This window comes from Cornus florida, unplaced genomic scaffold (genome assembly GCF_030987335.1).
Source record: "Cornus florida cultivar Cherokee Brave unplaced genomic scaffold, ASM3098733v1 CherokeeBrave_3.0.0_Hap2_Chr08, whole genome shotgun sequence".
NCBI classification, from domain to species: domain Eukaryota; kingdom Viridiplantae; phylum Streptophyta; class Magnoliopsida; order Cornales; family Cornaceae; genus Cornus; species Cornus florida.
In genome coordinates this window covers 46,963,461-46,987,424 of record NW_026775578.1, presented here as the reverse complement: position 1 = coordinate 46,987,424, position 23,964 = coordinate 46,963,461, and the positions used below count along the sequence as shown (strand labels likewise).

Here is a 23,964-nt window from a genome sequence, read left to right as displayed (position 1 = left end):
AATATAATATTGCATTATCAATTTAAATTAATGTTATTGCTAGAGATAAGTGTGTTTACACTCTGAGCTTGTGCACACTTCCCGACCTTACTTCAAGTTCTGAAACCAAGTGTAAGCCTACGTCAAACTAGTTTTGAGTTGACTTATCATTGAAATTAAGTATATAATATAATATTACATTATCAATTTAAGGTTATTGCGAGACTCAAGTGTGTCTACACCCTTACTGTGAAACTGAGTTAATACATAAAACTAGTTTTGATTTTACCTATGATTGAAGTTATACATGTCCTTAACAGTTAAAATTTCATTATAAATTAAATGAATAATAAAAATATGAAATAAAATATTACATTATCAATTTAATGTTATTGTGAGACACAAGTGTGTCTTCACCCTGAGTAAATATTCAGTGTGCTCGGTGCACCAGTCTAATCTGAACCGTGCGTGCACGACACGTGCGAACGTGTGCACAACACAAACAGTACAGATTAGCCAGGTGCACCATGCATTGGGTGCACTGAATATTTATTCCCACACACCGTGAGCTTGTGCACACTTCCTTAACTTAGGTCAGATTCTTCAAGTTCTGAAAAGTCTAAGCCTAATGTGAAACTAAGTTAATACATGAAACTAGTTTTGAGTTTATTTAAAAGTGAAGATACACATCTCCTTAACAGTTAAATTTTCATTATAAATAAAATAAATAATAAAAGTATAAAATATATTATTACATTATCAATTTAATCTCCTTAACAGTTAAATTTTCATTATAAATAAAATAAATAATAAAAGTATAAAATATATTATTACATTATCAATTTAATGTTATAACGTGACACAATTGTGTCTACATCCCATAAGCTTGTGCACACTTCCCTACCTTAGATCAAATTCTTCAATACCTTAGGTCAAATTCTTTAAGTTCCAAAAAGTCTAAACCTAGTGAAACCGAGTTAATTCATCAAACTAGTTTTGAGTTGACTCCTTGACTTGCACAATTCCACCCTCATAACACATATTACAATTAGAACGGATTTTGATCTGAATCCAATCCTATTATTCGGATATGGATTGGGGAAAAAAAATCTGATAATCAAATAATCATGATCCAATAATCTATGATTAAAATTATCTGGATATCATTACAATTAGAATGTTATATATATTAGTAATCAATTATTAAATTTACAATTATTAATTATTTATCACTATATTCATTTGTTGAATAACTATATACTAATAATTTTCCACTCCATCTAACATTAGAAATTATAACTATACATGTTTTTGAATATAATTTTAATCTGAATCCGAATCCAATTCGAGTTTGAGCTAAATAAGATATAAATTCAAACATTCAATCTGATAACTTGTTATCCAAATCCAATAACCCATTAACTCAACAGATCTAATATGAAATTGATCTTCCGTTGACATAATTACAATTGATTCACATAATTTAACAAGAAAAATGAAAAGGAGGCTGAGAAAAAAAAAATAAAAAAATAAAAAAAAGGAGGACAAGATAATCAAAATATAGAAATTTTTAATTTTAATTTTAATTTTTGGTGTCATAATCCATTTATTTTTAAAATGTCCAACCCTTTTGTAAATTTTATTTAATGAGATAAGGAGTAAATAAAAATCGAATCTCTTTTACATTTCCCTCACAAAATCATCAAAGTGAAGCCCAAAAGAGTTGGACCTTAATGACAGTTTCAGTTCCATGCCATTAACATAAATAAATAAAAAATGCAAAGCATTTTCCAACAGTCACAACATTGGACTCAGCACTGACAACCAGAACAAAGAGACTATGACAAAATCTCCTCACCTTTCCTTCCCAGTCCCAACTTGTCTGCAGAAAAACTAACCTTTCAAAAAAATAAATAAAAACTTAAGTCTTTAGAAAAGAAAAAGAACATCAAGTACGTGACACAATAGCTCTGTGCTTTGACTGGGAAACGCTCAAAGCTTTTTGAACCTAAGTCAAAGGTGCAGATCAGCAGATATAAACTAAAAAGACTCCGTTAAGATGGTCAAAGGCCCACATACAACTACACAAGTACAAGCATTAGGAAAAAGATGCAACATCAACAGCATCTGCTGTACAAATAACCAGCATGTTGCACGTGCAAGTGTTCGATGCTCGATTTCAGTTATTCCAGTACAGTTCTGTCCTCACGGGACACCATGTGTGGTTAATTTTACCCACAAGCAAAACTAGGATCACTGATTTTGCATCTGCTGAACCTGAATTTGAAGAAGAAATTCCTCCAGACTGAACTCGGAAAACACATTCCTTTTTCTGAGTCTGAGGAAGAATTCTCCTCGACTTTATAAAATCTTCAATACTTGGTTCTTCAAAGCAGCTATCATCTCCGGTGAATCTATCACGCCCTTTCTGAACTAACGCTGCAATGAAAAGAGACCAACATTTTACTCCCTATCAATACTACATTCTTTACCCGTCCACATGATAGTCTTCAAATTATCAACTCAATGAATAGAAATTAAAAAAGTTTCTGGACATGCAATGATCAAAATTGTAGACAGCACATAAAACCAGGTTTTGTCAAGCTAGTTCAAATTTATATTTTCACCATGGCAACAACTACAATTTCAAATAAGAATCTGTTAAACTTATTTCAGCAAGCAAACTATCACACATTTCCAATCAAGATTTTCTCAAGGAATTACCTGAGTTGCATATCGTGAACTGTCTGCCAGGAACTTTACAAACTCTTGCTTCTTTATTCCAAAATTGAACTTTGCATGGTCCAATAATGCTTGCTCTCTCTGTATATCTTCCAGCAATCTTTCCACTTCCCATTTCATCTCCTTTAGCTGATTTTCAGTTTCATAATAGTCCATAGGTATATTTGACGTCCCGGAGCTTTTTGGGAATTTCACATCCACGTCTTCCCTTATATCAGATAGGTTCACAAAGAAAGATGTGGCATCAGGAAAAAGAAAAACGAGGACATAATCATCATCGAACTTCAGAAATTAAATTCAAGTAAAATTATAAATGTAAATGACGCAATTAAAGATAATATATCTATTTCATCCATACAGATCTGGTGGATTAAGGTGTGATGCAAAGAGAGATCAACATTATTTTCTCTAAAGAATACAACTTCCTGTAATAGCACAACTGTTTTCAAAAGGACTCAAAAATTAAACATATATGACTCTTTAACTGTAAATTAACCCAGTAAGCTGACAAATGTGAGTACACGGATCGAGTTTGAGAGCAGTCATTTTTGTGCAAAACAATTCCTACAGTTGCATATAACTCCCCCTCCCAACTTCCATGAAGGTGAATCTAGGACTGGATAATGGTCATTTGTTATCCAAGGTAAACAGAATTGAGCTTATTTGACAATGCTATTGCCTTTGTACAGATAAGAGGATTTTGCCCGACATTGTTATAAGGCCTAATATTTTGAAGGGAATGGAATATGTATTTTTTTTTTTTTTTTTTTTTGGGATAAGTAAAGTGAACGGAATGTGTATGGAAATTATTATATATGTAATTAACTCACAATGTATAAGCTTCTTACCGATAGCCAAGTTGAAAAATACCACTCCTAATCATCCCTCCGTCCAAAGATAGAGCTCCATCACTTAAAAAAGGGAGAGCCCGTAGCATGTCTTCCCTTGTTCTGTACACTTGCAGACGAGAGAAAAGAAAATAGAAAAGAGTCTCCCTGAGGCCATGCCCATTTGTTGTTAGACAGTATAAGTGCATTGCATCAACATTTATCAGATTCACGGCAAACCCAACAAAGCCAGGTGGAGATTCCCCACCAGGTAATCTTGGTTTTAGAAGATCAAGCCTCCTTTGTGGGTCATCAGCAACAAACTCGCCGACATATGGTCTGAACGTACACATCGAAGAGAAAGGAACAGGAAAAAAAAAAAGAAAAAAAGAAAAAAGAAAAAGGTCTTCAGAACATTTATAAATAGAAACTCCAGATTGCCTAAACAAAAACAGTATATAATTGACATACGTTAAAGTATCAAGGCAAATTACACCAAATCGGCCATCCAAAGGCCTTCCAATAGAAGCTCCAAGCCCATGAAGACCAGAACTTTTATTTATAGAGCCTTCCTTGTCATATGTTTCCAGGGCTTTAACGCCATCATAAGTTTTGCAAACAACTGTCAACATTTTTCCCATCCCCAAGTACTCCGAGAGAAGCCTGGGTTCCCAGTTGGAAATAGAGCATGTCAAGCATAATATAGATTAGCAACAGCAAAATCTCATAAGACTCCTCAATTAACATATTATATTATTTCTTCCATCCCCAGTGTAGTTACTTTTACAAAACATTTGGTCGATTCAAAACTCCCAACCAGACAGTTATAGATTTAGCACCCAAACTCATCTCCCACCCTTCAGAAGCACAAATCTATACAAGTTTCGGTAATAAACTTAATAATATAAAGATCCAAATTAAAGATGGTTGGACCAGTACTTTTTACAGCATCGTACAGAATACACGTGCAATATATTCACAACGGCCAACCCAAAACAGCTCAAAAATAATCAGGTGCAACAAAAGCTTTAGTCCAATGCGGCAACGAAAAATGGAAAACATGAAACACTGGGAAAGTATACTAACCTGCTAAGGTTTTCATCATCTACTTTGCCAAGTGTAGCAACAATACCAAGCACATCCTTGGTCAACGGAAGATTATACGGCTGAGAACCAAGACGAGTTTTTAACTGGAACAAAATGCCAGCTGCAGATTTCTCATGTTTTATAATATGTTCAACCGTTTCTTCCTCACTCTTTATGTGGGAAAGATCCTCATTTTCGGTCTTAGGCACACTGGATGAATGATACTTGCCAAGACTAACTGAGAAAATACTTGTTAATGGAGAATAGGAAAACAAGCATAAAAGTAAAATGCATAAAAGATTTCAAATTTGCAAGACTCGTAATGGATAATACTTTTACTTCCAGAGTGACATCACTTTGACCTGAAGTCCAAACTTAAAATCCTAATAATTGACAATGTTTTATGTTCGTCTTTTATCAGCTTCATGACTTGATTCCACTTAAGGGTAATTGAATAACATAAAATAATATTTAGACTGCAAGAAAACAGGATCAGAACTAATTAAATGTAACATGAGGAGTTACTAGAAATGCATTCTTGATAGTAAGAACACCCATGAATGATTTTGATCAAGGCCCAAAAGATTTTCAATAACTTCATGTTTGATAACATAATAGTAAAAATATTGATCTTTAGTTGGGCATAGTTTAGTAAAAGCACCATAACTTTGGCCCTTCAAGCTAGAGACTTGGCCATTTTATCCACTTCCTCAGCAGGGTGCCTTAATATGCTGGGATCCTTCACTTTCCAACTTTTACGAATTTCAAAGATTATGTTTTACATTGAAGTGATATTTACTGACAATTAGAAAAAAAAAAAAAACAATGTACCTTGCTTATCTAGAATGGCGTCATCCACCTTATTCTTCTTAGTTTTCAAAGATTTGATATTGTCTTCATGGCGTTTTATTTTTAGACCTAGCATCTTTAGATCATCCTGAAGTTTCTGCAGAGATTAAGCAACAACATGAAGTTAATTTGATTGACCAAATCCCTAAAAAATGTAGAACTTGTTGGAGAAGGCATCCCCATGAACTCAAAAAGATGACCAATTACATCTTTGCTATAACCAAAAAAAGAATTAAAAAAAAAAAAAAATCCATTACTGTGAACATTTATATAGCAAAACTATATCTGCGGTTCTAAAATATTTTTTAACAACCTTAGAATTATAGACAGCTGATTCTGCCTTACAAAATGCTCCATTTTGTGTTCCATCCATTGCAATTGAATCATTCTGATCCACAGGCACCAATGCTGTTGAATCTTGGATAGCCAATGGCTTTGTATGAATTGAAAGCTGGAAACCAAAACCATCATTCATACAGATCTTTATATATCAGTGATCAACAGTTTGAAGCAATAAAATACACAAGAAGAAATGGAGCTGACTATTTGTCAGAAAAATTTTAATTTATCGTAGTCTTTTTACTTTTCTTTTCTATAAATACAACAAACGCACTTGAACCTTGTATTTTAACATACTGTACTAGTAGGAGATACTACTCAAGCTACACATGAGATTATGAAAAAGGAAACTTCTAAAAAAGAGGAGGTAGGGTGACATTCCACAAAGAGAATGACATTAAGATCAAACTCGTGCAAATTTTGTATTTTTTGTTTCACAATTCAGTAGTTTCAGGTATGCATATTTTTCATATAAGTTCTCAAACAGAATAAAATAGTTTATTTAGCAATCTATGATTTAAAAAAAAAGTACATATATAATCTGTTTTTTCAAAAGAATGTTTTCTTCATATCTTTGATAGTTCCTATTCAGAATGTTCTCAAATTCCACACTAGAAGCTTCCAACTTCAACTGCAGATTGTGAGAAGCTAGCATGGATTTTAAGAAAATACATAAGCAAATGATCTGGAACTCCTTCATGTAGAAAACTGGCCCCAGATTAGGCAATACACCAGTCCCTTATAGGCCAACAAAACAAACTACGAGAACCACAAAATCAATGTTGGAAAGGAATATTAGTCATGTGGTTTTCTATCATGGTACTTTTTTTCTTGGTGAATTTGTAAGATTCTCAACAGTGATATAGTGCTGCAATTCACTAAGGAATTCAATTGTCGGTGCGTCTCAACGCATTGCCCTTGTTAGTTTCAAAAAATAAATAAATTATCTAATAATAATAGTTTGTGTTGTTGAACAGTGTGTCACTTGATAGAATTCTGTTACGTCATTTAGATTGAAGCAATGGATAACGAGATGATCAAGGGTTATGTTGCTTTTGTCATTATATTCAATATATGGAGATTATGGAATTTGAGTTCACTTTAGGCTCCACCAGGCATCTGAGAGGTCTTGAAATTCCGAGAGAGAGGCTCTTGATGCGGACAAAGAGTTACAACTTCCTTTAGAACAAACCTTCATTTGCGATGACTCTTCCGAAATGATGACCGGACGTAACAGATTCACTCAGTTCATTGTTATAAACATTCTTCAATAGTATAACTTATTGAACAGGTAAGATCAATGTTGAGTGTTGCAATACAAAAAGAAGTGGTATGCACAGCAGAGCCCATATAAATTGCATTAGATAGCAAAAACCACCCATCACCATCACCCCATCTTCTTTAAAATGCAATTCCAATATAAGCAATTTATGGGAGCATCATGTTCCAAACTCAATTTTCAGTTAACAATGCTACTCTCCATGAAAAAATTACCCTTCACACTAGTAAGAAATCTGGCATAGGTAATGCATTTTCTTCAATTTCAAGTCCAAATGACTATCAATTTCCCCTATTACCAACATTGCCATTGTTCACAGAAAATCTTTTAAGTTAATTACAAGATGTTCTCTTGAAATTTCCCAGTCATTATAGCTTTTCTCTAAGCACATCAACAATATTCTCCACCAAAACCATTTTCTGAATCTCATTCTACAATGCATGGCAGTTAAATTCCCTCAACTTCACCAAACCCACTTGTCCGTAGTTCTCAAAATTGGACATTCGAAACACACTAGGACAAATTTATATATTTTTCTACTGTAAACCTAAAATCTTAATTAACAAACCATGAGCAATTCATTTTACAGAAAGCTAATGTACGTTTCAGAAAAGAAAACTTCGAAATAAATCCTAAAAAAAAAAAAGCAGAAAAAATTAAGTGAAAAATCTTGAGAATGCAGAGAAGTGCATATATAGCAAACAATAATTCGTCGACGAGAGTTATACATGGAAATACACACAAATATACTTTGTTTCTGCCGTTAAAGCTTTAAATAACTCAAACAAGAAATGCGAAACCCTAAGAAGAGAGAAGGAGACATACCTGATTGTTGGGCTGGAACATGACTGAAACGAACTCTACACTCCACCTCTGTGAGCTCTCTGTCTCTCTCTGTCTCTCCGTCCACACAGAGACACACTCGCTTTCTCTCTCTAGATTCTCTCTCTTGTATCAAACTCTGCCTCAGAGTACGCCAGCAAATGACTTTAGTTCTCTTAACTAATGTAGTATTTATTTACACATAATTCTAGGGTTTGACTGACCCTTTTAACTCAGTTGGTATTTTCATTTTATTTGTAGAGAAAAAGACTATCAACTATCAAGCCCTACTTTAAAATAAGTCTTTAATTTTTTACTACTGTAAAAAACAATAATAATAAGTTCTGCTTTAGAAATTTTATCCATGATTTGTATTCAAATTTTTATATTTTTTTTAAATTTACAAAATTAATGTATACTATATTGTTTTTTGAGTTTAAAATTATAATTAATTTAATTTAATTAAAAAATCTTGTGTCTAATTTACGATGACATAAATACATTTTCTTTTTTTTTCTTTTCTTTTTATTTAATTTTTTTTATATCTAATTTTGTAAGAGTTTAAATGAAATTTTGAGTCTGAATAAGACTCATTGACTCTAAAAGAAACTTCTAAAATTTATTTGTCTTTTTCTAGAAAAGGTAGGACTGGATGGTAATTTAATTTATATATTTTTTATTATTAAAATAATATGGAACAACTAGTATGTCTCTCGCGTCACTCTTACCTACTAACCTACCTACCAAACAAATGAAGTGTAAGGAGATTTTACAATATACCTCCTCATGTTTCTTATAATATCATAGCTGCCATTTATATTTTTAAAATGTTATAAAAAAATATATTTATTAAATTGTTGTCTCTTTGAGATATTGACAAAATTACACAACTTTTCTTATGCTTTCAAAAATTACAATTACATTGTGTGAATGAAAAATATATATATATCTGAAAATAGTCAGAAAAAAAATATGATAAAAGTCATTAAGAATGTTTAAATTTCAATACTACCCTTATTTTACAAGATAATTTTTAAGTGTTATACTATTTTATGCTAATATTACACTACCCATTAATCTCATTAAAAGTACGTCTTTTAACCACACAATTAAGGATAGTTGGTATAATTTTTGAAACTATAAAAAATAGTTTGTATAATTTGTTAAACTTCACAAGAGGTCGGTGTAATTTATTTTAACATTACTTTTAAGTAAAAATAATTTTAAGTGAATTATACTCAAAAAGTTCCCTCTTACTTTCCGTAATAATTAAAGTTTGTAATAAATTTGTAATCTCTATTAATGATTTACATCACTCAAAAAATTATTTTTATAACATTAAAATTTGAAATTTCAATATGCCAATTTATTTTGTGTAATGCATGTAAATATATTAGCATCCTCAATAAGGCACATGAAATTAGATCCATATTTCTCAAACAATATAAAAAAAAAATGCATATTTTTTTAACAAAATTGACTCCATACTACAATATATTAACCATTCAAAAAATATAGCCACGTAAATATTATATTTTTTAGCTTCAAAAGTAAAAAAGGTTAGCGTTTAAGTCCTGAATTATTTGTTCAAAGAAGAAAATAAAAATAAAAATAATAAAAATAAAAATATTATAAATAAAGTTGTAAAAAATCTTCTTGAACTATTGAATTTTTTTGTAATTGCCTACTTTAATTTTTTTTTTTCTTTTACACATAATTCTTGAATTATTCAAGAGTTTAAAATAACTATCCTACCGTCAGATTGGCCTTTAAAAACTATAAATGTATTGCACATGACTGACATTGAATTGACTGTACGAATCAACCATAATAAAAAAGGACATATGGAGTAAAACAAACTAACAAAGTACAATGTGATTGCCTTTATACGAAGCCCCTTTTAATAGCAATTCAAATATAATTAATATTATTTCGGTACAGTCTACAAATAGGGATAGCTGCATCAAATACCGTTGAAATTATGTACAGAACTCAGAATTACGAGTGCACAAAAAAAATTTATTGGATCTAAATTGAATCGAATCGGAATTGGAATCCAGTCACAATTTTAGTTCTGATTCTAAAATTTTGGAATCATTAGATAACGGTTTCGGTTCTAAATTTCGAAACTGTTAAATAATTATAAATATTATATTTTTAATTATATAATTATTAATATATATATATATGTGGATTGATACATACAAAGAGATATATATAGTAAAAAAATATTTTCATGTATAATATTATACATAAAAATGCACTACAAATGGGTTTAGAGTCATTATTTTAAAAAATAATAATAATAATAAATAAGGAACTAGAACCGAATCGAAACGGGAACCGTGGAATCGGTTCGGCTTGGTTCAGTTCCGGTTCCATGTTCCAACAGTTCTGGTTCTGGTTCTAATTCCAATTTATAGGAACTGTTGTAATCAGTTTCGCCAAGAACCGTAACCGTGTGCACCCCTGCTCAGAATGGTAAAACAACAAAGTATGTTGATTTATATTCCTTTGGTGACAATTTAGTGGGCAAAGTGAGAAAAACACCCATAGTGTTTTAATTTTAGGTAAATAACACATCTATTATTTATTTTGGGTCTATAACTTCATTAAGTTTGAAAAAATGAGCAAATAATGGTTTATGTTGTATATATTGTATATATAAGTCCGTTAAGTTTGAAAAATGAACAAAAAAAGGGTTTGAAATCACTGTTAAGATATAAAATTTTGAAAATACTCTTTTCTCTTCCTACAATGTCCTTATTAGGGTAATGTGAGAAAAACACCTCTAATATTTACATTTTGGGCAAATAACACCCTTATCATTTATTTTAAGTATATAAGTCCATTAAGTTTGGAAAAAAAATGACAAAGAAGGACCTGATATTATTGTTTCATTAAAAATTTATTCATGCATATTGCACATAACATTTTTAAGATATAAAATTTTAAAAATACCCTTGTCTGTTATGATAATGTCCTTAAATATATATATACACATTTGTCACATTTAATTAGTTTTTTTTTTTTACCTACTTTTATGATATTTTAGTATTTTCAGCATTCAGGTCCTTGCTTGCACTAAAATTGAATGTTAATGAGGTTTTAAATGTTTAAGGGGGTTATATACTCTATATGCATACCATAAGGGTGTTTTTTTGCCCACAACCCTATATTATATATAAAGAATGACAGTTTAGTTATTTCACATTTAATTAGTTTATTTATTTATTCAATTATAGAGGGATACTTTAGTCTTTTTAGCATCTAGATTCTTGTTTGCTTCAAAATTGAATGTTAGAGACTTTTTAGAATATATAAGGGGTTATACACTCTATATGCATACCATATGGGTGTTTTTCGCTATCACCCCCAATTTAGTTAATGGAGACTTGTGAATTATAATATGGTGCTCCAAAGGAGGGCATGAATATTATGTTTACCTTATTTTCTTTAATTTCTTGAGAAATTGAGGTTTACATGTTGAAATATTTTTGGGTAAATTACATTAACATTTCATGAAATTTTCATAAATTACAAATGGGTAAACCATTCAACATTTATTATTTCGACCGTTTAACATTTATTATGACATTTAGCACATGTGCTCAACAACACCTTTAGTTTGGGTTGCAAATGAATCGAGCCGAGCCGAGCTTTGGGTTGCTTGGGCTCGGCTCGGTTCGTCATCTCCAGAGGGGTGCTCGGGCTCGAACGAGCTTGGCCTAACTAAGCTCGGGCTCGGTTACACATTGACGATCACCCATGTACACCGATCTTAATATCTGACCAGAAAAAAGAAAAAAAAAATTTCAAGACACATATTCAAGATGAATTCAAACCTTACAAGCTTTTATGGACTCAATAAAGAACAAAAATTCCAGATGAAATACCTGGTTTTGTGGACTTGATCTATAGATATTTCGAGATCCATTAGAGAGAGAGTTGTGGCGTGGAAGGCTACCGGCGACGGATTCATACAGTGGAGATGATCCACGAGAGAGAGAGAGTTGTGTAGTAGAGGGTTGTCGGTGGAATCGTGTGCTGGAGCTACCAAAGCGGATAGCCATTCTAGACGTTTAGTTTTAGGTTAATTCTTTATCTCTTAACATGAGTAAAGAAAGCAATGACTCAGATGAAATAAAATTAATGATTAGGATTTGAGATGAATCCTTATTTGGATCATGGGCTTAAGAATTAAACTCTTTGGGCCTTTTTGAACCTTATTAATAAAATGATAAGTGTTGGGCAAACTTATATGGACTAAACTTTTTTAATGTAAAATGGTAAATATATGGGCCTTTGTCTTAACGAGCTTGTTCACAAGCCTAATGGGCCGAGCTCAATGTTGCTTAAGCTCGGCTCGTTTACTAAACGAGCTTAAAAATCGAGCTCAAGCTCGAGCTCGGCTCATTTACTAAATGAACGAGCCTGAGCCGAGCCACAGTTCGGTTCATTTGCAACCCTACCTCTAGTGTTTTCTTTCTAGCAGACGTGTTGACCAAATTTCATAAAATGATAATTTTGTCTTTTCTTTATATAAAATGTAATATTATATATTATTATAATAAAAGGGCATTACTGACTTTTCAAATTCAAATTTACTTTCTGTCCTCCGGTGAACGGGTTTAAGGAGGTCAAAGTAATAAACATTGAACGAATTACCCGTATATAATTTGTCCAAATTTCAAGAGAGGTCAATGTAGTTTACCACCCAATGTTTTTCAAAATAATTTTATCATGTTTCTAAATAAATATATATATGTATACATAATTTAATTATTTTAATTCATATCCCCTTAAACAATCAAAGTTTAAATATGTTTACATGTATATCAGGATAGTTTATGTATTAACGACTGAGATGTTTTTGCGTTCATTCATACTTGACCTTTGGTATTCTCAATGAATTACTTTACAATAAATTCATTCATCAAAATTTATGAGATACATTTTGATTAGTGTGACAAATTCATTAACTTGGAATATAAATATTTTCATTCATTTATTTTGAAGTTTGAACACATTTATTTTGACATTTGAACACAATTATGTACGATTCCTCTTATCTAGATAGTCCACATATTTGTCCGATGTTTTTATTAAATTAATAATATAATTGCTCGTTAAGCATGTAATATAAGAGTACCTTTATCCTTCGCTTGGTAACCATTCCAATCATTCATTTGTTTGGTATAAAATTTAAAGTGGTAATGACCATTCGCTTAAAATGAAAATTCATTTCACAACTAAACCTATGGAATAGTTATTTTATTCTAAAGTAAATTTTTTTTTAAAAAAAATCAAGTTTCCAAAAAACCCTTATGTTCCAAGTCTATAAACCACTACTGCCTTTTATCACTGCCACCATTGTCGCGTGCCTTCCACCACCTCCATAATCACACCGTCGTTGTCGTCTGCACAACTGCAACCTTCTTTACCACACCACCGCCATCACCTCCAAGACCTTCCAGTATCACCACTACCTCTAATGCCTTCCACCATCGCCACCACCCCCGATTTTCACCTGCCACCACCCCCGATTTTCACCTTCCACCACCACCAACACTTACACAACTATTGTCTTCCACCACACCGTTGCCACCACTACTGCATCACCGCTGCTAACACCACCACCACATTTCACCACCACCTTCCACCACTATTTTCCAACACCTCCACTGACACTACTGCTGCCACTTCACCACCATCGTCGCGGCAATCCACCGGCATTTCTTTTTTAAAAAATTAGGGTTAATTTCATCGACACCCCCTTAGGTTTAGCTCAATATCACATTGAAACGCATTTCGAAAATAACTATCACTTAGATCCAATTTTACTTTTTCGTCCGTGACACAGTTAAAAATGTGTGAAAAGACAACTTTCCCCTTAATTTTTTAAATTTATTTTAATATCAGCAAACTTAATTGACAAAATTGCCCCCATTAGTTTCTCTCTCTCTCTAAATTTGACACACTCATCTTCTACGCATCTGCACCACCGCCATCCTACCTCCACAAGGACCATAACCACCACCACCACTATATTAGACCACCTGCATCATCATCATCCCCTCCCCTACAACCACTCCGTGTTAAGGCAAAATAACCAATGCGTGCATACTTTATAATATATATACTTATATATATACATATGTACACACATATCATTGTGAAGTCTGAAGTTGAAGATTAGAGTATACTGAACAGAAAATTCTCAAACATCATCCCACCTAGGGCTTGGGACCGGCAGTGTTGGCGACACAGGGAACTGTTGGAACCTTAATTGACATGCCATGGTCGGCGAAAACAAAAAATTGGGGGAAAACGGATATAGTGCAAAACTACGATTACAAGCACGCGAACGGTAGTGACAATGATGACATCGAAACTGCAATTGAGCAATCGAAGCCCATGGCAACAAAGCAATGTTCTACAAGTGGTGTGGATCTGTCGGACGCATTCGGGGAGGACAAAGAGGAGGTTGGGAAGCGGCAGAGCTCCACTGGCTGAAGGGTAGTGATGCTTTTCTAAGGTGTGGATCTACCGGACGTTGTTGTTGGTGGTAATTGGTTGGGCCATTGGTACTTCGATCAGCATAACTGTAGCCTAGTTTACAAAGTTGCTGATTGGGAGGTGAAGGTGGTGGTTCGTTGAAGAAGAGGGGTTCACCGGTGAGCGGTGACGCTATGGTGGGTTTTAACTTTGAACAATTGATTGATTCACACACACTCTCTCTCTCTCTCGGGTTTTAACTTTGAACAATTGATTGATTCACACACACACACACACACACACACTCTGTCTCTCTCTCTCTATATATATATATATAGACACACACACACACACACACACATATATACACTGTTAGTCTGGGTGGTTGTTGAAGATAAGTTATAGAGAGAGAGTGGTAATTGTTAGTGGATGGCGGCACTGTTGGTGGCAAGGGAGGGAGAAGAGGCTACATGATATATGTGTGTATATATATATACATATTCATATATATAGATATTGTATTCATATCATATATATATAATATAATTGTAAAATTGTAAAGTATTTAGGGTATTTTAGTTTTTTTTTATTTAATTCTTTAGATTAAAGAGCTCTTTTGATAAAGTTGAAGAGTATTTAAGTCATTTTATGAGCTGTGACACATGTGCATGTCACTATTGGGGTGCGAGTAAAAAACGGAATAAACGTTTACACAGTGATAGTAACTTTCGAAAGTTGTTTCATATTTGACCAAAGGTGTCTAATTAACCCAAAAAATTATAGAAGATTATTATTTTGTTAATTTAATTTTTGTGTCACTGAAAGAGATATTTTGGAGAATTTGATTTAAAGTTCATTCCATTATAGGTTTTAAATTGGTCTAACCATACATTAAAATAGTTATTATCATTTCATATTTGTAACCCATTCTCATTCTATTCATACTTACATTCCATTGCATTTTTCATATACTAAACCTAATATTAGATTAATTATAGAGTGTGAGAATGATTTGGATAATTTTATTCTTTATTTTTGCTAAAAAAATCAAGTGAAGCGTGGGATATGAACATTATTTTCCTTTCTAAATTTGATTTCAATGGTTTAATTCCAAGATCCCTTTTGATTTTCACATCATATATGCGATCAATAGCTAATAATATAGTAGCCCTATGAGGATCGTGTATCCTAGTGACATATTCGCTGGCATCGTGCTACTTATTATATGAGGACGAGATTCAAGTCTCATTAATTACAATAGAAAAACAAAACTGAAAATGTTACCATGCAATGCCTAAACCTGTGAAATGGTCAAATAAATAAATAAAACGTAAAAATCAAGTTTCCATAAAACTCTCATGTTTAGAGTCCAAAAACCACCACCACCACCTTCACTGGCTCGCACCACTACCACTACTGTATTCGCCTTCCACCACCACCACACCGTCGCTACCGTCATTACCACTGTCACATTCATTGCCTTCCACCATTGCCATTTCTAATGCCTTCTACCCCTGTCATTGCCACAATCACTGTCACTGTTATCGCCATCACTATCGCGGCCTTCCACCTACATCGTCATCGCCGCCGCCACCACCACGATGACCTTTTCCACTGCCTTCCACCACCATTGCTACCTTCCTTGCCACCATTGCTACATGATCACCGTCACCACCACTGCCACCTCCATTGCCTTCCACCACACCGTTGCTACCTTCACCACTGCCGCCTTCCACCACGATTTCCACCACTTTCCGCCACCGCCACTGTCACTGCCTTCCTTCACTACCACCACTGACTTCTTCAACACCACCACCTACACCACTATCGCCTTACACCTCCACCACCATTTCCTTAAAAAAATTTTTTATAGAAGAATGTTATTTTGTTAATTTAATTGTTTACTAAGAGAGATATTTTAGAAAATTCAATTTAAAATTTATTTCATTCTAGGTTTTAAATTGGTTCAACCATACACCCGAATGATTATTCTAATTCTATTACTAAATCATTTCATATTTGCAACCAAACAATAAATGATAATAACCACTCTCATTCAATTCCCAATTGCATTTCATTCCATTCTTACATATCAAACATAACATTAGATTAAATATAGAGCGTGAGAATGATTTGAATAATTTTATTCTTGATTTTTTCTGAAAAAATCAAGTGAAGCAGGGAATATGAAAATTATTTTCCTTTCTAAAATTGAATTGAATGGTTTGTTTCCAAGGTCCCTTTTGATTCTCACATTGTACCATATGTGATAAGTAGCTAATGATATAGTAGCCCATAAGGGTCTGTATCCTAGTGACATATTCATTGCTTCTTATAATAAAAGGTCGTGATACAAGTCTCACTAATGATTAAAAAAAATAGGTGTAAGTTATTTGACACGAGAGAAGAAAAAAAGAAAAAAATGAAGTAATAATATAGTGTACATGCATCAGCATGAGTTTATATGATTTATTTATTTTTCCACTGTGGATTTTGTAAAACTGACTAATAATTAGATAAACTGAATTGCCTTCTGAAAATTTTGGAAGCCTAATCTGAAAGCAGGCCAGGTTAGCTTGGGCCTGTTGTGCTCCAAACAAAAATTGGGCTACGCAAGTTGCTGCAAAGTTTCAACCATGAGCAAGCCCACTTACATGTTTTTCTCCCCAAAGCCCAAACATATTAGAGAGGGAAACATGCAAGCCTCTTTTTGGCAAGTGCGTTGTTGTTCTTGTCCATGAGTGGAGAAGATATTTAGTATGTCTGGCAGCCCTGCATGCCACGTTATTAGTATGACTGATCAATAGAAATACATCATTCTTTAAAATTGATCCTACTTATTTTTAAAAATTGTTCTCAACTAACTACTATATTATTTTTATTGACCGGACATATTAATGATTTGATATACCTAACACGCCGAATATCTACTATTAGTGATTCATACATAATTTTATCATATTAATTAGTGATTCATACATAATTTTAATATCTACTATTAGTGATTCATACATAATTTTATCATATTAATTGCACACCCCGCAAGTGACCTGGTGTAGTCTTTTTCAGTTGGTATGGTAGGTCTTTATTATGCATTTATGCTGTTATATATATTGGTATCCAAGAGATGCTTAATCATGACACTCATGACCATTGATAGTTGAGGGAGAACAAAACAAATCACAAGAGTGTTTTTCAGTTTAGGTCTATAATACCACACTTTAACAAGATTTAAAGGATTGCTTATTTCTCATGATTGCAAGAAGTACTTGAGATTAAATGTTGTTGCATTGATATTTCATCTTTACATTTATAATGTAATGTCATGTCATGTTAAAAGATGTTGCTTATGATGCACATGTTATTACTAACTTTGTTTAAACATTAAAATGAGCAAGATGGTGACCACACCTTATAATGGGTAATAAACATTATTCTTTGGTAATTTCATAATTTGAAACATCTTCAAATTCTTTGCAATACAACACAACTATTGTACTATATTTAAGAGTCTTCAACACTAACGCGTGTACGTAATTACACATGCATCCATGCAACATCTGTACAAATATACAAATGAACATTAATCTCTAGAATGCTATATAACATACTACATCAAGATATAACATTGTAACGTCACTGAGTCGAAAATGCAATATCGTCACATTATTGTTGCATTTTTGATTTAATGGTGAGATTCTTGATTTAATGTTATAGTGTAGTATTGCATCTTTACATTGTTGCATTTTCAATTAAATGGTGAGATATTCGATTTAATATTATTCTGGAGTATTATACATTTATTTTTTTGTATTGAAGAGGATCTAGGTCGGTGAGAATATTTAAGTGTCACATGCTTGTCTTCTTCTAGAGTGAATGGGAAAAAAAAAATCAGAAATAAAGGACACAAAATAAATATGATGAAAGATGCTCATCAACAAACTCAATCAACCCCAACACTTTTTTCTTCCCATGGTTTCTTCTTTTCTTGATATCTCACCTTTTGTTTCATTTTCCCTTTAAATGGAAGGAAAATTAAAGGTCATCTACCCAAACTTTTTGTTGGATATTCAGACACTCAATCTCCATTTAGTTTTACTTTTTACCTACTCTTACACCATCAATTGTGTCTAGAGAGGTTCCACCTACAAAATGGTTTGAGGGAATAAAATATTCTCAAATACTGTAATTAAGGGGTCTCGTGGAATGAAGTATTTACCCAAATTCGAATATAACTACGGAAAATCACCACTCTTATATCGTGTTTGATAAAAATGATGAAAAATTAGAAGGAAAAGTAAAATAGTTAGAAATTGATGTACTTAAAAACCTAATATAAATTGTATTATTGGGTTGAGCAGAAAAGTTTTGTTTTTTGCAAGATCTGTATATCATTCCTAGGAATGGTTAAATAATATTTATGTCTAGAAAAATAAAATAAAATAAAATAAAATAAAGGTAAGAAAATGAATCTACAGTCCATTAATTGTTAGAGCACAATGGTTTGCTAGGACAGAGACCCCATCTCTCCCTTTGTTTTTCCTTTACTCCATCCTTTTTCCAAGCATATGAAAACTCTCCCCTCTACCAAACAAATGAATATTCTATTCCCTCCCCCAAAATGGCATTAGCTGAAGAGGAAACACAGTCTCACACAGATGGGAGCAAAAACATTAAAGAATAAAAATAAATTAATTAATTAATTTAAAAAAAACTCTTGCTTTAAAATTTTTCTCATTGGATGACTTTATAATCTTACCAATTCTATTACACGAGTGGGATTTAAGTCGCGAACTTGAGCCGAGATTCGAACCCACAATCCATACATTGAATACGAATTGTTGTAGGCACTGAAGATCTGTCTTACCATTTAAGATTAAAAAAATTCGAACCCCAATTTAATACACGGAATACGATTCGCGCAGTTGCCAAAAATCCGTCCTACCGTCCAGTAGCTATGCTAGGGGCAAAAACGAAAACTCTTTCTCCCTTACACAAGTACAGTTACCCCAAATAAGAAGGGTCATAGTCGATCAAAGCCGTGCGAGGAAGGGCACTTTACACGTGTCAGGTCCTAATTCGGTTAGACCAACTGTCTGTTGTACCTAGTAGAAGCCCCGTGAGAGTGATAAATAACTAACGGCAAATGGCGCGGTCTGCTGTAACTATTCTCACGACGCCTCCGTCTCTTTCTCTCTCTACATTCACATTCTCTCTCCTCACAAAACCAAAAAAATAAATAAAAATCCTTCTCTTTCTAGTCAGTCCCTCTGTGTACTTTTCTTTCATTTTCTAGAGCTTCCATGATCGATCTTCTCTAGAAATGGACGTAAAGGAAAAAGAAATCATCATACAACGCTAAAATCTTCCTCAGGTTTGAATTTGATTCATATATATATATATTATTTGTTTCAAATATTTTTTTTTCTAAAGCTCAGAGATTGTGATTTTGCATTTCAAATAATTATATAACTATTTTGTGAATTTGATTTGGTAAATTAAGGTCCAATTTTTGGCCGGAAATGGTTAAGAAAGGAAGCGGATGGTTTTCCACAGTGAAGAGAGTGTTCAAATCTTCCTCCAAGGACTACATTCAGGAAAAAAAGGTCAGTTTATATATATATATATACACACACGCAACACGCACACGCGCGCGCGCGCACACACATACTTAAAAATGAAGTGTAAATTCTCTCTCTATATAAAACTTATTTCAGGCTATATTTAGATTCTGTTCCAAAAAAAAAATTTGAGGCAAATTTTTTTAAAAAATTTAGACATAAATTGCAAGGATCGTTGCATATGATAGAGGATCGATCTGCAAAGTGAATGTCAAAGAGGATCATTCACACTCTTAATTAGTTAATTGAGGGTGTTGGGAGGGTAAATTGGGTACAAATTTAATGTTTATTATTATTATTATTATTGTTTTTTTCAAAATTCAAGTAAACTTGCAGGCCCTCACACTATTGCCCCCAACGAGAAATTATTGGATGGTTCTCAGCTATTCATGGTTCAATCCAATCAAAACTAAGTTTAGATTTCTTTGTAATTTATTATTAAATTCTTGTGCGTCCACTTATCTTAACTAGAGAGTCTTGATTGAACCGGTTCGCCAAATGTCAATGATTTAGAACCATCTAATAATTTTTCGCCCCTAACAATACTCGGATTCTCAACTTCTACTTTGGAGAAGAGATTTCATACCATGTAGTTAAGAGCCCATTGATAATCTATAGTATTATTTGCACAAAGTAACTTACTCTTAAGATGGTCCTAAACTATTAGCTATTCGAGTCCAATCAAAATATATTATTAAATTTTTGGCGTCCACTTTTCTTAATTGGAGAGTGTTGATTGAACCGGTCCCTAAGTATCAATGATTCAGAACCATTTAATGATTTCTCGCCCCTAACCATACCCGAACTCTCAAGAAAAGAGATACCATCTGGTTAAAAGGCCATTGATGATTATTTGCACAAAGTAACTCGCTCTTAAGATTCTGAAATTGTTTTCTCATGCCTGACAGTCCAAGCATTTAGTTTTGCACCAGACAATGGTCCTTCGATACAAATAATGATAAAGAGTATTGTCCAATTTAACTCTTTGGCACTACATGTAGTCTAGGTAGTGCCTGCATAAAGTCCAAACTGTTTGATGATATTACAGGCTTTATATCAGAACCTCATAATTTCATAGTAGTATCATCTTTTTGATCAGCTTAATGCATTCATTAGAACATCTGTGATAGTAATATATCTATAACCCGCGTTTTTATTTTTATTTTTATACGAGTAATTGATGTAATTTCCTTGGTGGACATTAAAAGAACAACAACTCTTCCAGCAGATAGGACCAGGGAAACAAATTGGGGCATATGGTCCCCCCATCAACATGATTGAACTTGCAGAGCTCGACTTGTTGTTATCAATGCCACTTAGGCTCTCACATCATCCATTTCCCACATCATGTGATTGCTATGTTCGATCCCAATCAACCCCAAGAACTCTCTTGTGCTATGATTGAATTGTGGAAATAATGAAATCTAACCCTAATTTTGTATTAATATGGGCCATATTGAATGTGCTAACACTAAGCAACTTCATGTTTTTGTTCAGAAAGACAATGCAGAGAAATGGCAGCATGATGTGCCGGAGGTTGTGTCGTTTGAACATTTTCCTGCAGAAAGTTCTCCAGATGTCACGAATGACGAGAGCAATGTGTCGTCTCCGGTGACTGATGACAGAAATCATGCTAGTGCCGTGGCAGCGGCAACTGCAGCAGCTGCAGAAGCTGCTGTTGCAGCGGCTCAAGCAGCGAGGAAGGTTGTTAGATTGGCCGGCTATGGACGCCACTCCACGGAAGAAAGGGCGGCTACTATGATACAGTCATATTACAGAGGCTATCTGGTAACACATTAAGATGTATTTGATAAAATTATGTGTTTTGTACATGTCAAAACATCGAATTATGGTACTACACTATAGTCCAACGTTAGGGTATGATGGAATTCACCATTTTGCAGAACAAGTGTGTGTCACAATCATATATAAGACGCTTTGCCTTGTGTGTACGTTCCACATTCATTGCCCCCGAGACCGTTTGGATCCCACATTCAAGTTAGCGCGCAAAAAGCAATTGGCATGTGGGAATGAATTTGTTGCATTTGTATTCTCTGTCATTGTGGGCACTCTATGTCCCGATAGCATCATTTGGACATAGAGTGCTAATACTCCTCCTAATTTTAGCCCCTTGATTGGTATTTATGTACTAATGGTTTGCAGGCTCGACGAGCTTTACGTGCTCTGAAGGGATTGGTAAGGCTGCAAGCACTGGTGAGGGGCCATAATGTGCGCAAGCAAGCGCAGATGACAATGCGGTGCATGCAGGCATTGGTACGAGTACAGTCGAGAGTACGAGCACGCAGGCTTCAATTATCCCACGAGAAGCTTCAGAGGAGAATTAGGGAAGAAGAGAGAAGAGGAATGGAGAATGAAGAGCAGAGGCAGAAGGACGTTTGGGATGGCAGGCATCAGAGCATGGACAAAATCAAGGAAAATACTCAGAGAAAACATGATGCTTTGATGAAAAGAGAGAGAGCTCTTGCCTATGCATTCACTTACCAGGTAGGTTAGTTATTTTAATTTTATTATTATTTACAAATTCAAACCAAACTATGATCCAATTGCAAGTAGTACCATACAAAATGGACCTTTTCTACTTAAATTTAGGACGACAAATAAATCGACCTGAGTCAACCGGAGTCGAACCTTAGACTGGATGTTTCGTGAGGCACATGCTAAGTCTTGAAATTCGGTTTGTTTACTTAATGAACAAACACGAGTTGGACTTCCGTATATAGAGCATTTTTCATTGCATTATCGAACCCTAAATTTTTTCTAATTGCAACAGCAGCAACAACATCAACTTTTGCATTCGAAACCAAATGGTGAAGATATTGGAATCTATGCTAACAACAATCCTGAAAAGCCACAGTTGGGTTGGAACTGGCTTGAGCATTGGATGGCTTCACAACCATACCATAATGGCCACTTAGAGCCAGGGGATGGCTCATTTATCACACCAACCACCACTGATAACATGTCTGAGAAGACAGTTGAGATGGATCTAGCAATAACACTGGGCCAACAGAATGTCAATATGGGCCGGTTTATTTTTGATCCGGCCGAGCCAGGTCCACACCCGGCCCGACAACGGTATGTGGGCTTGGACAGTGTTCCGAGCTACATGGCTCCAACTAAATCTGCAAAGGCCAAGGTGAGAAGTCAAAGCTCACACAGGCAACGTGCCTCGTCAATGGCCCAATGGAACCCATCGACAAGGAAAGGAACGGGTATTGGGTCGGGCTGTGACTCGTCGAGTTCTGGTGCAGGAACCGTAACTTATCAGGCTCCGAGAAGCCCAAGCCCAAAAGGCAATGGAATGCGTATTCGGGCTAAATGGGTTGCAGGCTACGGCCCAGATTCAGGCTATAGCCCAGATTCTGGTGGCTGCTACCACAGGCCTCTGCCTTTGGGAGGTCATAGTTGGGAACACAATTTCAATTGATTGTGTTAAAAAGTAGTAGTTACTGTGCTTTGTCATAAGTTTCTTATATGTTGGATGCTTTTTCATCTATTGTTCCACCCATTCAATGTAATGATATTGCAAACAACCCTATATGTAATGATATTTTCTATGGCCTATTATAATCTTGCCTTGGACAATTTTCTTGATTTTGTAAAGGTCATTATTCAACGCTTGTTATACATCGGTCACTCTGTTTGGAACCCCCAAAAAAAAAAAAAAAAAAAAAAAAAAAAAGAGAAAAATTGGCAACCTTAAAATTATACTTGGGGCATTCCACAGGAACAAAACATACTAATTTGAATATGAACTCAAATCATTCCGTGCCTACGGCACTTAAAAAACTATCGCTTATGCAATAACTTTATGTCATAGTATGTTGCACTACCGATCTAAATGCAGCACAAAACCAAGGCACAAGATCCGAATTTCCCAATCCCACAATTAAATCCACCA

At 34.0% G+C, this 23,964-nt stretch overlaps 2 protein-coding genes across 3 annotated transcripts; one reads left to right on the top strand and one right to left on the bottom strand.

Annotated features, from left to right (window-relative positions):
* Nucleotides 1-1,702: 1,702 nt before the first annotated feature.
* On the bottom strand, nucleotides 1,703-8,093 carry LOC132271607 (protein DEFECTIVE IN MERISTEM SILENCING 3-like). Its single transcript, XM_059773045.1, has 8 exons — nucleotides 7,927-8,093; nucleotides 5,797-5,934; nucleotides 5,466-5,580; nucleotides 4,635-4,872; nucleotides 4,020-4,211; nucleotides 3,570-3,887; nucleotides 2,704-2,929; nucleotides 1,703-2,418 (listed from the first exon to the last, which is right to left on the bottom strand). The coding sequence occupies exons 1-8, from the start codon at nucleotides 7,945-7,947 to the stop codon at nucleotides 2,413-2,415; spliced, it is 1,254 nt and encodes a 417-aa protein (XP_059629028.1). The 5' UTR covers nucleotides 7,948-8,093; the 3' UTR covers nucleotides 1,703-2,412.
* An 11,478-nt stretch (nucleotides 8,094-19,571) lies between these two features.
* On the top strand, nucleotides 19,572-23,648 carry LOC132271605 (protein IQ-DOMAIN 21-like). Of its 2 annotated transcripts, none has more exons than XM_059773042.1 (5): nucleotides 19,572-19,795; nucleotides 19,925-20,027; nucleotides 21,540-21,830; nucleotides 22,206-22,547; nucleotides 22,837-23,648. In XM_059773042.1, the coding sequence occupies exons 2-5, from the start codon at nucleotides 19,944-19,946 to the stop codon at nucleotides 23,488-23,490; spliced, it is 1,371 nt and encodes a 456-aa protein (XP_059629025.1). In that variant the 5' UTR covers nucleotides 19,572-19,795; nucleotides 19,925-19,943; the 3' UTR covers nucleotides 23,491-23,648. The 2 variants fall into 2 exon arrangements, with proteins under 2 accessions (XP_059629025.1, XP_059629024.1); XM_059773041.1 differs by having other exon boundaries at nucleotides 22,834-23,648.
* The last annotated feature ends 316 nt before the right edge of the window (nucleotides 23,649-23,964 follow it).

Excerpts from the sequence above, each read along its gene's own strand:
- LOC132271607 (XM_059773045.1), bottom strand. The coding sequence starts at position 7,947 with ATGTTCCAGCCCAACAATCAG. Across the intron at positions 5,581-5,796 it reads CAGCTGTCTATAATTCTAAG|AAACTTCAGGATGATCTAAA; the intron begins GTTGTTAAAAAA and ends TAATCTCTGCAG. Across the intron at positions 3,888-4,019 it reads ATTTGCCTTGATACTTTAAC|ACCATATGTCGGCGAGTTTG; the intron begins GTATGTCAATTA and ends GTGTACGTTCAG.
- LOC132271605 (XM_059773041.1), top strand. The coding sequence starts at position 19,944 with ATGGTTAAGAAAGGAAGCGGATGGTTTTCCACAGTGAAGAGAGTGTTC. Across the intron at positions 20,028-21,539 it reads ACTACATTCAGGAAAAAAAG|AAAGACAATGCAGAGAAATG; the intron begins GTCAGTTTATAT and ends GTTTTTGTTCAG. Across the intron at positions 22,548-22,833 it reads CCTATGCATTCACTTACCAG|CAGCAACAACATCAACTTTT; the intron begins GTAGGTTAGTTA and ends TAATTGCAACAG.